A 13,455-nucleotide genomic window follows, 5' to 3' on the forward strand; every position below is an offset into this window, starting at 1 on the left:
CTGCAAATGAGACAAAGGGTTAAGAACTCGGAGTCTGAACCCTGTCCAAGAAAGCACCAGTAACCACTACCAGGGCAATCTTAGAGGTCATATGAAACACAGACAGGAGAAACATGAGACATGCTGGCACATGCTGGTGGAGAAAGAAATGCCAAGTTAGAATAACTCGGGGACACTGCCCTATGTATTAAAAGCCACAAGGGCGCCTGGGTGGTTCCATCGGTTAAGCGCCGACTTTGGCTCAGGTCACGATCTCACAGTTTGTGAGTTCGAGCCCCGCATTGGGCTCTGTGCTGACAGCTCAGAGCCCAGAGCCTGCTTCGGATTCTGTGTCTCCCTCTCTCTCTCTGCCCTTCCCTCGCTCATGCTCTGTCTCTCTCTCAAAAATAAACGTACATTAAAAAAAATTTTTTTATATATTAAAAGCCACAAAAGGGGCACCTGGGTAGCTCAGTCGGTTAAGCGTCAGACCTCAGCTCAGGCCATGACCTCATGGCTCGTGAGTCTGAGCCCCACATTGGGCTCTCTGTCGTCAGACATTTTTTTAGTGTTTTTAAATAAACATCTCTCTCTGCCCCTACCCCTGCTCTCTCTCAAAAATAAATAAACATTTAAAAAAAATCTTTTTTAAAAAGAGCATTTGGGGGGAACAACCGCCCACCGCACCCCTTTTATGTCGTTTCGCCAGTAGAGCCACACGAGTGCGTCCCCTTTTCATAAAAGTGTCTCCGATCTGCCGTAGAGATTCCACTTTTAGTTCTGAGTCCCCGGGAAAAGAATTCAAACTCACCAAAGAGAGCCTGGATAACACTGCTATTTATTAACCACAATGAGCAGGAAGCTACATGTGGAACATTTGGGGAACAGTTTAATCAACAGCCATACGACACCGTGGAGCGTTGCACAGCCATTACGGCAGCCCCGCGAGCCATTCGTGTGTGTTTCTGAATAATAACGTACCGTGAACGGCGGAAATTCAGTAAAGCCTGGGCACTGGGATTTCCTTGGAACCAAATCGACAGTTGCATTCGGCTGCTGAGTTGTTTTTTACTCTGATGTATTTCAATATCCTTTTGAAGGTTTTTAAATAGACAAAGGGAGGGGGTGATCAATAGCAAAGCCAGGCAGTGGCCTCCCAGTGTGCAGACAGGGAAGACATTCCGGACAGGGAAACGGGTTCTATTTACATCATCCGGCCCTCGACTCCACTAAGTATTAGTTTTGTTTTCACTTCTAACATAATTTCTTCATGCCCCAAAGCTTCCGAAGCTGGCATCCTGACAAAGCAGCCTAAACTGCTCAGGGCCACGGGCAGATAAAGGCCGGGGAAGGATCCCAAGGTGGGGCTGCTGGGAGGAACGGAGCCTGGGGGTGGGGGGGGGGTGGGGGTGGGGAAGGGGACCCCTGGCCAGCCCACACCTGCTCTGCGCCAGGCCCCTCAGGGCAGACAGGTGGGAAGCACATGGCCCAATCCAGTGTCAGACAAGTTAGGGGGACCATCTAGCCCAGCCTGGGACAGGCAGGACGAGAAGACTACGAACAAAGGCACAGAGGCTGGAGAGAACTCGGCATGTTCCCAAACTGTGAGGCGCGGGGCGGAAACGGGGGGACAAACACAAGGTCAGAGCTGGCCCAGAAGCTCAAGCTCCACGCTGTGGGCACGGGAAGCCTTTGCGGCTGCAGAGGGGCCACAGGGGAAGGCGGAGGGCACCAGAAGGTAGCCTCCAGCTGCAGAAACAGCAAGGACCAGAGGGAAAGGACTCCTGGGGAGGGGACGTCCTCCCATCCTCACGGGACGGACACGGGATGGGCTGGCAAATCCTCCTTCAGACAACCAAGGACACGGGCACTCTGGGCAAGAAGGGAGTTGCCTGGATGACAGAGGACCAGGGTGCGGACAGGCCCCTCAGCGGCCACTGCCCCCACCACCCCCCCCGCCGCCGCCCCCTCCCTGGCCCCCAGCATCCGGCGCTCCTGACATCATGAGGAACAGGACGACGGGAATGATGTACATCCACTGTGGGCCAGAAAGGATGACAGACAGACAGACAGAGACACAGAAACAAGAGAATTGAATATAAGCAGCGTTTCCCCAGGGCAGGGAAGATGGGGGCGCCGGCGTGAGGGGAGGCCACGTGAGGGAAGGGGGCCCAGGTCCCCTACATCACTACAGGTTGGGGGAGGGCAGGTGGGGTGCAGGGAGGGTGGAGGCGGGAGGGGGCTCAGTCCTCACTCAGGCCTCCTGCGGCGGCGGCGTGGGCCCCGGGGCGGCAGGACGCAGGGCTGTGAGCAACACGGCCCCCCCGAGGATGAGGTGCCACTGGGGAGGGAGGGGGTACAGGTCAGGGCTAGGGGTGGCCATGGGGTCCTGTGGCCACTGGGGAGAGCAGAGCTGGGGCAGCGGGCCCTCGGCCTCTCTGTGCCTCAGTTTCCCCGCAGTTCAGCTGTCAGGCTGCCCTGAGGTCAGGAGCTACTGGCAAACTAATGGAGGCCCCCCCACCGGCACCCCATTCAGGGCGGTAGGGCTTGGCATCCCCACCCACAGTGGCCTCCGCCGTCCCCCGCCCTAGCCTTGTGGGACGAGCCTTCCGCCCTCGGTGCCCCCGGTTCCTCCCACCCGCCCCAGCCCGGCAGCACAAGCCCTCTCCAGCTCCAGACCAGCCTCCTGCACACCAACACCCACAGACCTGCCTCCCTGAAGTGCCCCTTCGCAAAGCCGCTGGCGTCCCAGCACCCACCTTCTCTTTTCCCAATCTTCCCGTTCCACTGAAATCCCTGCCTCCCACCCTGGTAACGCCGGCCTGGCTCAGGCCTCGTCCCAGGCTCCTCCCAGAACAGACCCCGGCCTGGCCACAGCCCTCTGCACTGCACTTCCTGCAGACGGGCCTCTCTCTGCTCAAGACCAGCACCGCACCTGCCCCCAGCTTGAGGGGCCATCCCTGCTTCCCAGCACTGCCCGGCTCTGGGCCGGCCCATCTGCGGAGACCGGATGTCCCGTGACCGCTGTCACGAGCAGACACAGGCAGAGGCAGGGCGCGCGGCTCCACGGTCCTCACCTGGTCCGTCCGGGCCTTGGGCTCAGCCCGGGTGCCAGGGGGACATGCCCAGAGGCGACAAGCAAGCCCCGCGCACAGGAGGCCTGGAGAATGAGGAACAGGCCAAGGGCCACAGGGGAGAGAAGGGCAGAGGGGGACTCAGGATGGGAGGGAGAGGGGCAGGCAGAGCTCCACTCACATATTTGGCGAAAAAGGACTTCTGTTCCTGGGGGTTCTTGGCCTTCTGGGCCTGTTCCATCTCCAGGCGCTCAATGAAGGCAGCTGTCTCAGGACTAGGGGCGGGCCAAGGAGGAGACAGGGTAAGGGGCTGGGCTCAGCCCACAAGGACACCGGCAGCAAAGGCGGCAGAAGGACGGAGACAATGCTGTCCGCGCCGTGCCCTGCACCAGTACCCTGCGCGCCCACACCCTGGGGCACCCGCACCCTGGGGTACCCACACTGTGGGGCACCCACATCCTGGAGCACCATATCCTAGAGCACCGGGACCCTGGACCACTCGCACCCTGGGGCACCCACATCCTGGAGCAACTGTACCCTGGGGCACCACACCCTGCCGTCCTCACCCTGGGGCGGTGGCTGGTGGCTGTAGCTGCACAGAAGTGTTAAACAGCTCCAGATCCACATCTTCTACTTCGTGGCCCCTGCAGCCCCCGGGCTGTGTCACCACCGACACACCCACCACGTTGCCAGCCACATCCACGTGCAGCGTCAGCTGGTCCGACAGGTGCGACTCCACCAGGGAGCACTAGGAGGGGCAGGGAGGGGACGGTCGCCACCAGACCTTGTCCGCGCCAAGAACCCCGAGCCTCCAGCCCCTCTCACGGAGCCCGGAAAGATCTTTCAAAACCCTTCGTGGTTCCCTCCACCCTCGGGCACAAGCCCAAGCGTGACAACTTCCCTATTGGGCCCTGTGCTGCCCCATCAAAGCGCCCACCACCTGGACCGTCCCCCTCCAGCCCAGGAGACCCTTGAGAGCAAGGCCAGGCCTGAGTCTTCCCCGTCCATAAACGCTGGGGCAACAAATGGCAGAAGCCAGGCTGGGGCAAGTGGGAGGAGCGAGGATGGTCCTCATCACTGACTCACCGCGGGGACAAAGGAGGAGACGTAGCCACCGGCTTCTGGGCCATCAGGGGCCCCAGGGCGCTGAGGGACCCGGACACGGTACAAGCCATTCAAGGCCGCCACATCCTGCAGGGCAGAGGAGGGTGGCAGTGAGAGGGACAGCGCCTGGCCCCAGCCAGGCCTGGACTGCCATTGGGCCCGGGGGACCCTTCTCCAGTCTCGCTCAGCCAGCACTCCCCAATCCCTGACCCAGGACTCGTCCCAGTGGGGTGGCCCTGCTGGTGGGTGAGGCCAGGAGCCACTGGGCGCTCCACCTGGGGGAGAAACCACGTCAAGGGGAGTAGAGCCCAGCCCACTGACGGAGTGAGTCCCAAGGACACTCTTCCCACACCTGGATCCAGCCGCACCTTGGCCCACCCCTTATGTGGACTCCCCAACCGCACGAGCAAGAAAGTCTCTTGGGAGGCAGCTGCGACAAAGAATCACGCGGGCGCCATACAGGAAGGCTGGCGGCGGTGCACCATCTCCCACAGGGAGGGCACGAAACCTGCCGTCCCCAGCCTCCCTTGCAACTGCACCCGGCCAAAGGGACAGAATGGAAGCGGACTGTGGCAGCTTTTGTGAGCTTTCCCTAAAAGACGGCTGTTCCCTCTGCGCCCCCACCCCCACCCTCTTCTCTTTCTCTGGCCTGCTGCACCTTCCTGCCCCATCTCTAGGGAGGACTGAGCCAGGTCTGGGAGGAGCCCGGCCCTCGAGGAGGCCATGGAGCAGGCTACGGCAGAAATCACATTCTTGCGTTAACCTTCGGTTCTTACAGGAATCTCTTTCTCCTCCCAAGCAAATCTCCTCCTAGCTGACTGCAAAGCGTCTTGGTTGAATCTGGAAAGGCGAGAGGAGCTAACGATATTAAACTTGGGGGAAGAGGATGTACTGGGTACGAGGAATGGTCCGGGCAGAGGCCCTGCAGCACGTGTCTCGTGCTCCAAGGCACACGTCCCCCGTATCCCAGCAGAGCCCCAGGTCCCCTCCTCACCCGGAGCCGGCCCCGCTCCTCCTCGTTGAGCTGCCGCTGTGACAGGGACAAAGTGCCATCCTGCTGGTTCCAGAGCAGTGAGCCCCGCTTCCGAAAGTGGGCACTGTCATCTGCGGGGAGTCAGGGCTTAGCGACCGCTTCAACCTTCAATCCTCGCAGTGACCCGGTTGCTTCTCCCTCCTGAGCGCCCCGCCCCCATCTTCCCACCTGCAACGTGGGGACACCCCCCACCAAGTCCTGCTCTCCTATCTCACAGGGCAGTCCACAGCAGACGTCTGAACACAACAGCTCCTAAGCCCTGCCTCTGCCTTGCCGGGCAGTCACCTGATCTCTCTGAGCCTCAGTTCTTTCGCTATAAAATAGAGGGGCTTCCAACCGTTAGGCCATGTCGGAATCCGTGGGGCTTTTCCGGGCAGATGCCAGGGACCGAGTCAGGAGGGGTGCAGAGGGTCCCAGCTTCAGTGTTTCAAACAAGTGTTCCAGAGTTTGGGACCTCAGACCTCCGGGCCGCACTGACATCTGTGCTCTGGGAATCTGAATGCCTGAATCCCAGTAGTTTAAGCTGGGCTGGGGAGCAGGTCCTGGCTCTGCCATTCACTTACAAAAGGACCTTATGCGATGCCCTTTGAGCCTCAGTTTCCCCTTCTGGAAAACGGGGCCATCCCTAACACCCGCTGCGTTGCATGACTGCTGAGAGCACTTTTGAGTGAATACATGCAGAACATCTAGCCACGAATGCAGGGCACAAGGTGACTGATCTGAAAAGTCTGCTCTGAGGTTATTACTGCTGCACTGGCCTTTCTGAAACTAGGATTTATTTTACAGGTGAGGCAGTATCCAAAGGTAGAGTTCTTACTCTCTCGTGCCCTCCCTGCCCCAACCTCCCCCAGAATAACCCAAACACACTCCTAGGGGCAAAGCTGGTAGTAAATGGATGGCATGTCTCACACTGGGTGGCACCAGACCCACGTTGTTGACTTCACCGGGCACCAGGTAAGTGCCGAGACAAGGAACGTTGCTAGACTCACCGATCTCAAATGAGTGCTCCAGCAGCAGCCCCACGGTGCCACAGCCCTCACCCTCTCGACCTTCTGCCCCCGCCTGCAGGTGAGAGAGAGGTCCCCCAGTGAGGACAATCAGAGCCCTCAGCAGGGCAAGGCCACGGACCCCAGGACAGATGCAGGCTGAGGAAGGAACCTTATTTTCATACTCTTTTCCAAACATTGACACTTGTCCACGATTCCACTGGGAACCGCCCCTTTCATGAAAATTCATGATCTGGACCGTCCCCAGAAAACTAGAGCCTGCAAAACAAGCGTGACCTTGCTTCTAAGGCAACTATCTCCAGGTCACTTTCACACCTGGCATCGTAAACATTCATGAGTTAAAGGATACCTGCCTTCCTTCCCAACCTAATATTCAAGTGGCCCCTTTTTTGCCTTTAACAGCCACAATAGCCACCATGCCTCCGGAATTCCGACCCTTATCAAGTACATACAAGAGACCACGCCCTCTGGGGGGGGGGGGGGCCTGGCTGGCTCAGGGGATTAAGCCCTGGGGCTTCTGCTCGGGTCCCGATCTCCTGGTTTGTGAGTTCCAGCCCCACATCCGGCTGGCGCTGATCGCTCGCTTCAGATCTTCTGTCTCCTCTCTGTCTGCACCTCCCGTGCTCGTTGTCTCTCTCTTTCGAAATAAATAAACTTAAAAAAAAAAAATCCCACGCCATCCATTCCTCTAAGTTCAAATGTCTCCTACCTCGCATCCCCCACCTTACGCCCTTGCACCTACGCAGCCCTCACACCTTCGCAAACCCGTGTCCAGATTTTAATCCTGGAACTCAAGATCCCGCCCTTCTTATGCATATTCAGGAACAGAACTCCTGTCCAATCACTCCAGAGCCCTTCTAACGGTTTCCTTTTAGCCGCCCCTATGTCTGATTCGCCAAGATTCCACCCGAGCCACACCTCCTCCTGCATATTTAAGACTGCGGATCCCTAGTGTTGTTGAGCGTTAACTTGAGGTTCTGGCCCCCACGGCGTATCCTCGTTTTCAAACCACCCAAGGTCCAGGCACCAAGAGTCCATCCGAGGCCCGCCCACTCGTGTATGTTCACGAGCTAGAGCCTTCCTAACTATACTCTCACTTTCACCTCTTCCTCTCTCCTGGCCCTGCAATGCCTCGTTCCCACCTTACCCGATGTAAACACCCGAGACCCAGGATTTCCGTCAGCCCCGCTCCCCGTCAGAGTTAATGAGCACTCACCCCCCGCAGAGCGGTCCCGGACCGGCAGCCGCTGCCCCGCGCGCGGCTGGGGGCTGCTGCCGCCATCAGCAGGAGCAGGAGCAGCCGAGTAGCCACAGCGCCGGCCGCCGCCATTTTCACCCCTTCCCACCAGGCCAGGGGGGGAGGGAGCCCGGCGCCTCCGAGCACGCCTCCCATGCGCCTGCGCCAGTTCCTTGCGCCTGCGCACTAGCGCCCGCTACGGGCGTCTGACGTCACAGAGTGGCCGCCGCCATGCCCAGATCTAGGCACCTGCCCGGTCTCTAGGCACCGCCCCCTAGAATGACGTCACAAACGGGCGTCTCTTTGGTGAGTTCAAGCCGGGTTCGCCGCGTTGTGACGTGATAGAGTCCGCGGCCCCACCCGTCCGTTTTCTCCGCAGGCACCTGCCTTCGCTCTCCTCATGGGGCGGGGCGTTGCGATGATGAGGGGGCACGAGACTAACCCGGCCCCGGGTGGAGCAGGTGGGATGACAGGTGAGAGGCGGAGCCGGGCCTGGCAGGGTTGGACCAGGTGAGGGAACCCCGTGAGGGAGGGGGCCGGCGACACGCAGACTGATAGCCCCGATTCCCCTACCCTCAGAGCGCGGCTTCCCTGGGCCCTACCAGATGGGGGGCCCAGGCCCAGCCTCCTGGACTAGACCCCCGAACTTCGCCCATCTAGAATGCCCCCTGGTTCCAGCCTTTCCCACGGGCCGGCCCGGACGGCTGCAGCGCCACCTCCTGAGCGGCGAGTTCGATCAGCTGCGAGACTTCCCCATCTTTGAGAGCAACTTTGTGCAGGTGTGGAGCCCCAGAACCCCTGACACCGAGCCTGGGCTTGAGGCCTGACCTCCTGACTTCAGGAGCCCCTGCTCTGCCTACTTCCGACCACGCTCCCATAACATTTATCTCCTGGAATTCCGGACCAACCCCACCCCCCCAGACCTCTAGACCTTTAGCTTCTTTATGAACCCTGGCCTCTGATTCCCTTGGTTCAGTTTCCCTGACTTAACACCCGGATGACTCTTGACCTCTGACCCCGGGATATCTGACCCCGGACTTGGTGTTTAATAGACTTGGTTCATGACCCTTAACCCCACCAATCCTACCTTCCGTCTATCTGGCTTCTAACCTCTAACCCCTGGCCCCAGGTGACCCGGTTAGGAGAAGTCGCCAACAAGGTCACCATGGGGGTGGCAGCCTCCAGTCCAGCCCTGGAACTCCCAGACCTGTTGCTGCTGGCCGGCCCTGCCAAGGATAACGGACGCCTGCAGCTCTTTGGGTGACTGTCCCCATCCCAGCCTGGACCTCCGCCTTCCCCAGCTCTGGGCATCCTGGGCCCCCCGCAGCACCTCCTGTCACACAGATGACTCCCAGGGCGAGGCGTCTTGGATGGCTGCCAGTCCTCTGTGGGTGGCCATACACTCAGGAGAACAAGGGCAGGGTGATACACAGGGACCGGAAATCAGAGATAGAGGGACGAGAGAGGGACAGCCCTCAGCCCCACGCTGGCAAGGATCAGAAGAATAACCGTTTATGTTGTGCCTACCAGGTGCCCCCTAGGCCATGCACATAATCTCATCTCTGGCCTACTCTTAATATGATGGGGCCCCTTAGCCCCATCCTTTGAGGCTCAGAGACCCACAGTGGGTCAGGGGTTGGTTGGGATTGGAATCTCTGGCCTCCTCATCATTACCGACCTCATGATTCTTTTTCTTTTCATGTTTCTTTATTCCGAGAGGGAGAGAACAAGCAGGGGAGGGGCAAAGAGAGAGGGAGAGAATCCCAAGCAGGCCTGACATGGAGCTCGATCTCACAAGTCGTGAGATCATGACCTGAGCCAAAATCGAGAGTCGGACACTTAACCGACTGAGCCACCCGAGTGCCCCAATGACCTCATGATTCTTGGGCTCCAGTGCCACACTAAGCACCACCCCTTCAGGCCTTTCTTTTTTCATTGAAAAGGTAACGCAAACACACTCCAAAGTACAAAACATACACAGCACAAAATAACACCTTTCTCCTATCCTCGGCTCCTGCCTCCAACTCCGGCTGCAAATAACAAAGCTCTTCCATACGTGTAGTATATTTACAGAAACAACGTGCCAATGGCTTTCACTTTTTTGACCACATCTCAACAGTTAACAAAAGAAAAGGAGGGAGGGAAGGAAGGGAGAGAGAGAGGGGACACACACACACACACGAGTCCACAGTCCTTTATCTACAATTCTGATATCTAAAAAAAAATCTGCAGCCCACTTGGTGGTGGAATCAGATTCTGACCTACACTAAATGGAGGCTCCCTGCAGCCTTTATTTATCCCCCCCCCCCGCCCCCCCCGTAGAAGCTGAGAACACTTCACAAAGCAGCATGCTGATGCCTTATGGAGCGCGGGGCATATCCTTGCTCCTCAGTGCTGTGCATCCCACCAATTAACCTCACTGCTCGCTGAGGCATGACCCGCAGTGGGGGGAACTTAGGATGGTGCCGAGGGGTGCTTGGACCCCCATCATCTCCTTCAACACCCCCCCCCAAATAAACACACCATCAGGATAAAAACACCGAGCTTGCTCTGAGAATGAAGCATCGAGACTCAGTCAGCCCCTAGTCCCTCACTTCTAACCTGTCGTGGGCCAGTCTTGACAAGCACCCCTCGGTGCTCACCCCTCCTTTAAAAACCCGCAGGTGCGTGCCACGTGCTGCTTTGGCACGCTGCGCCCTCCCCCACCAGCCCCGTATCAATATTCATTTCATGTCCACGGAAGCGCAACCAGCAGGCCCTTTTCTGGACACACGCGAGTAAATACTCTGCCCCCTTACACCCCACTTGCATCTAGTGCTGTTACCGTGTGGCAGGGAATGTCCTCGAATGAATGCCTGCCTCCCTGGGTTCATATCCTGGCTTCACCTCTTCGCCACTGGCTCTGGCCAAGTGCCCTACTTGTCTGTGCCTCGGTTTCCCCATCTGGAACATGGGGATAAGAGAAGAGCCCACCTTGCAGGGCTGTCAAGGGATACGCTGAGTAAAGGGCCATGAAGTGCTTGGGACAGCCCCTGGCCCAGGGTAGCACCTTGTAAACATAAACTGTTATTCTTCCACTTGGGGAATGTAGGAACAGATCGAGCCGCCTACTGAGGGACACTGATGTTGCGGCTGGTGTCTGGGGCTTGCAGCCAGTGTGGTCTGCAGAGGGCATCCAGGCGCACGGTTGTGAGGGTGTCCGTAAGATAGGTTCCTAGAGGTAGCATTGCCGGGCCAGAGTGGGGGGTGTGGCTACCCAGTGTGGTGGTTAAGAACACAGAGAAGACTTGGGTTCAAATCCCCACAGTGTGACCTGGGCCAAATTATCCACCTTCTCAACAAGCATCCATTGACCACCTACCACGGATGTGAGCTGGTGGAAGGGCGGGGGCAGGGGGTGGGGGGAATGGGGAGCAGCTGTGAACAAAATGGAACCAACGTCTCTGCCTTCAAGCTCACCTCCTACCGGGAAGGCAGACAGAATCAGTGGGGTGAGGTCTGTGCGGACGTATCAGAGGGGGTAGGGGATAGGGAGGTCTGCAAGGGCGGACATGGCCGCACAGAAGCCTCGAGTTGTAAACAGATCTTCTCCCTGAGAAGGTGCTTTTGAGAAAAGACATGAGAGAGATTAAGGGGCCAAGCCAACGGGGTGGCAGGGGGAGGTAGGAGCAGGGCTGTTGCTGGGGCTGAGTGAGCGAGGGGAGTGAGCAGAGAGGGAACAGAGGCGACAGATCCTGCGTGGGGGGGCTGGTGGTCAAGGTGAGGACTTGGCCTTTTCACCGAGCCACGGGAGGGACGTGACACTCAGGTGCTGATGGGCGCCCTCTGGGAGAATCGGGTGACGGGGCCCGCTGGTCGCGGAAGGAGTTAGAAGTGGTGGGTTCGGGGATACATTTGAACGGTGGAGCCGCCAGGATTTGGTGGCAGGATTGGATGAGGATGTGAGAGCGAAAGTTGGGCGAGGGGCAACTCCATGATTTCTGACCGAGCAAGTGGGAGGATGTAGTTAAGGTGGGGAAGACGAAGGGGAGCAGGTCGGGGTTGGGGAGAAGGTCAGGAATGTGGTTGATGGACCTGTTATGTGTCCGTTGTCATTCTCACATCCAACGGGGAGTTTCAAGAAGGCAGCTGTCTGTTAGAAGGACCAGCGGGAGGGGCGCCTGGGTGGCGCAGTCGGTTAAGCGTCCGACTTCAGCCAGGTCACGATCTCGCGGTCCGTGAGTTCGAGCCCCGCGTCAGGCTCTGGGCTGGTGGCTCAGAGCCTGGTGCCTGTTTCCGATTCTGTGTCTCCCTCTCTCTCTGCCCCTCCCCCGTTCATGCTCTGTCTCTCTCTGTCCCAAAAATAAATAAACGTTGAGAAAAAAAAAAAAAAAAAAAGAAGGACCAGCGGGAGACACAAAGGTGCTTTGGGGGTGGATAAAAGTCGAAAGGCAGAGAAAGTGAAAAAGGCCTCCTTCTGGGACGAGAGAGGGGCGCTGGGGTGGGCGGCCCCGACCCTGTAGGCGCCCGGGACCGCAAGGCTGTCGAGCCAGGGAGGGTCGGCACCTGAGGTCGCCCCTTCCTCCCTCCCAGGCTGTTCCCCCTGCAGTTCGTCCAGCTCTTCGTCCACGACGAAAGCCGCTGGCAACTCAAGGTCAAGTTCCGCACAGGTCGCGCCTTCTACCTGCAGCTGCGGGCCCCACCCGAGACCCGAGACCGCGAGTTCGGCCAGTGGGTGCGGCTGCTCTACCGCCTGCGCTTCCATTCGGCCCAGGGAGCCGTGCCCTTCACGCAGGAGTACCCGACGCTAGAGGAAGGCGAGGAGGACGACGACGACGACGACGACGAGGACGAGCTGATAGAACGGGAGGCGGTGCGGGGGAGGGGCCGGGGGTGGGCGGGACTGGGGCTGGGTTTCGGTCGGAGGGAGGAGGCCGCCGGGGAATTTGGACTAGTCTGAGGGACAGGCTGGGGACCTAGGCTCCTGAGTGTGAGGGGGGGCCTGGGGGCCTGGATGCCTGTGTTGAGCGTGGCAGGAAGGCCCAGACTCCTGAGTCCTGAAAGGGTATGAAATCTGGGTGCAGAGACCGCAGGTTCTCAAGGCAGGGCAGGGTCTGCAGGGCCTGGGGTCCACGAGCCCCTTGGCTACATAGTTTCCTAATCGGGCACCCCAGCCCCCAGCGTCTCTCCCCTTGACCTGCTGCGGTGGAATATGGGACGGAACCCCTGGGCCCTGAAGGGCTGGGGTGGGCCAGACTGGATGCCCAGTTCCCTGTAAGGCCAGGGGGAGGGGAAGGGCCCCCGTCCTTGAAGAAGGGGGCATTGAAACCCGTGGGGCCTCTTCCTCTGGAGACACCCCACTCCCCCCACCTTCCAGATAAGCACCGAGCCCCCCACCCACCCCAAACTGCCAGTACATCCGCAGGTCAAGGCCTCTGAGACACTCTCTCTCTCTCATACCCAGCTTCAAGCCATGGAAGCCAGACTTGACCCACAGACCTCTGAACTCTGGGGACTCTGATTCCTCCACTAGGCTTTGAGGTCACCAAAGGACCAGAGATCAAAGTATCCTACGTCAGGGCCAGAAAGATGAATTATTAAAGTTAATAAAGATCGGCCACTTAAGAACCAACAACCAGGTCATGAGCAGTTTTGCCATCGTCACCGATCCAACATGGCTGCCTTACAGAGTAGCTTTTCCAGTATGGCTGCCTCAGCACGATGCTCGGCTCGGCGGGTGGCTCCTGGGGCCACCTCGAGACCTAGTGCCCACCATTCCGTCCGTCATGGCTACCTCGCCAGAGTAGCCTTCCCCATCTGGCCTTTGGTTCCTCTTTAACTCACTGTAGCTGCCACTGCAGGGCCAGCCTGCCTCCCCACTCCCCCTCCCCAGCGGCTAGTCCGAGGGGGCAGCCTCCACGGGGGTCTTGATCCACCTGTGACTCGTAATTGCCATAGCAACATGCTGGCGGCCCTGAAGTAGCCGTTCCAAGATGGCAGCCTCATCAGGGCTGCCTCATCACGGTTGCCATTCCAACCTGG

At 58.9% G+C, this 13,455-nt stretch overlaps 2 protein-coding genes across 4 annotated transcripts; one reads left to right on the forward strand and one right to left on the reverse strand.

Moving 5' to 3' along the window:
• Window positions 1–798: 798 nt before the first annotated feature.
• Window positions 799–7,596, reverse strand: EMC10 (ER membrane protein complex subunit 10). 2 transcript variants are annotated; one of them, XM_045441755.1, is made up of 8 exons: window positions 7,414–7,592; window positions 6,180–6,252; window positions 5,152–5,261; window positions 4,140–4,244; window positions 3,620–3,801; window positions 3,235–3,328; window positions 2,234–2,320; window positions 1,921–2,017 (listed from the first exon to the last, which is right to left on the reverse strand). In XM_045441755.1, exons 1-7 carry the CDS (start codon window positions 7,588–7,590, stop codon window positions 2,234–2,236), a joined length of 828 nt encoding a protein of 275 aa, XP_045297711.1. In that variant the 5' UTR covers window positions 7,591–7,592; the 3' UTR covers window positions 1,921–2,017. The 2 variants fall into 2 exon arrangements, with proteins under 2 accessions (XP_045297710.1, XP_045297711.1); XM_045441754.1 differs by lacking the exon at window positions 2,234–2,320 and having other exon boundaries at window positions 799–2,017; window positions 7,414–7,596.
• A 43-nt stretch (window positions 7,597–7,639) lies between these two features.
• Window positions 7,640–13,045, forward strand: GARIN5A (golgi associated RAB2 interactor 5A). 2 transcript variants are annotated; one of them, XM_045441757.1, is made up of 5 exons: window positions 7,640–7,907; window positions 8,095–8,213; window positions 8,564–8,694; window positions 12,007–12,286; window positions 12,878–13,045. In XM_045441757.1, exons 1-5 carry the CDS (start codon window positions 7,835–7,837, stop codon window positions 12,932–12,934), a joined length of 660 nt encoding a protein of 219 aa, XP_045297713.1. In that variant the 5' UTR covers window positions 7,640–7,834; the 3' UTR covers window positions 12,935–13,045. The 2 variants fall into 2 exon arrangements, with proteins under 2 accessions (XP_045297713.1, XP_045297712.1); XM_045441756.1 differs by having other exon boundaries at window positions 7,711–7,907; window positions 8,014–8,213.
• The last annotated feature ends 410 nt before the right edge of the window (window positions 13,046–13,455 follow it).

The sequence above is a fragment of the Leopardus geoffroyi genome, chromosome E2 (genome assembly GCF_018350155.1).
Source record: "Leopardus geoffroyi isolate Oge1 chromosome E2, O.geoffroyi_Oge1_pat1.0, whole genome shotgun sequence".
NCBI lineage: Eukaryota > Metazoa > Chordata > Mammalia > Carnivora > Felidae > Leopardus > Leopardus geoffroyi.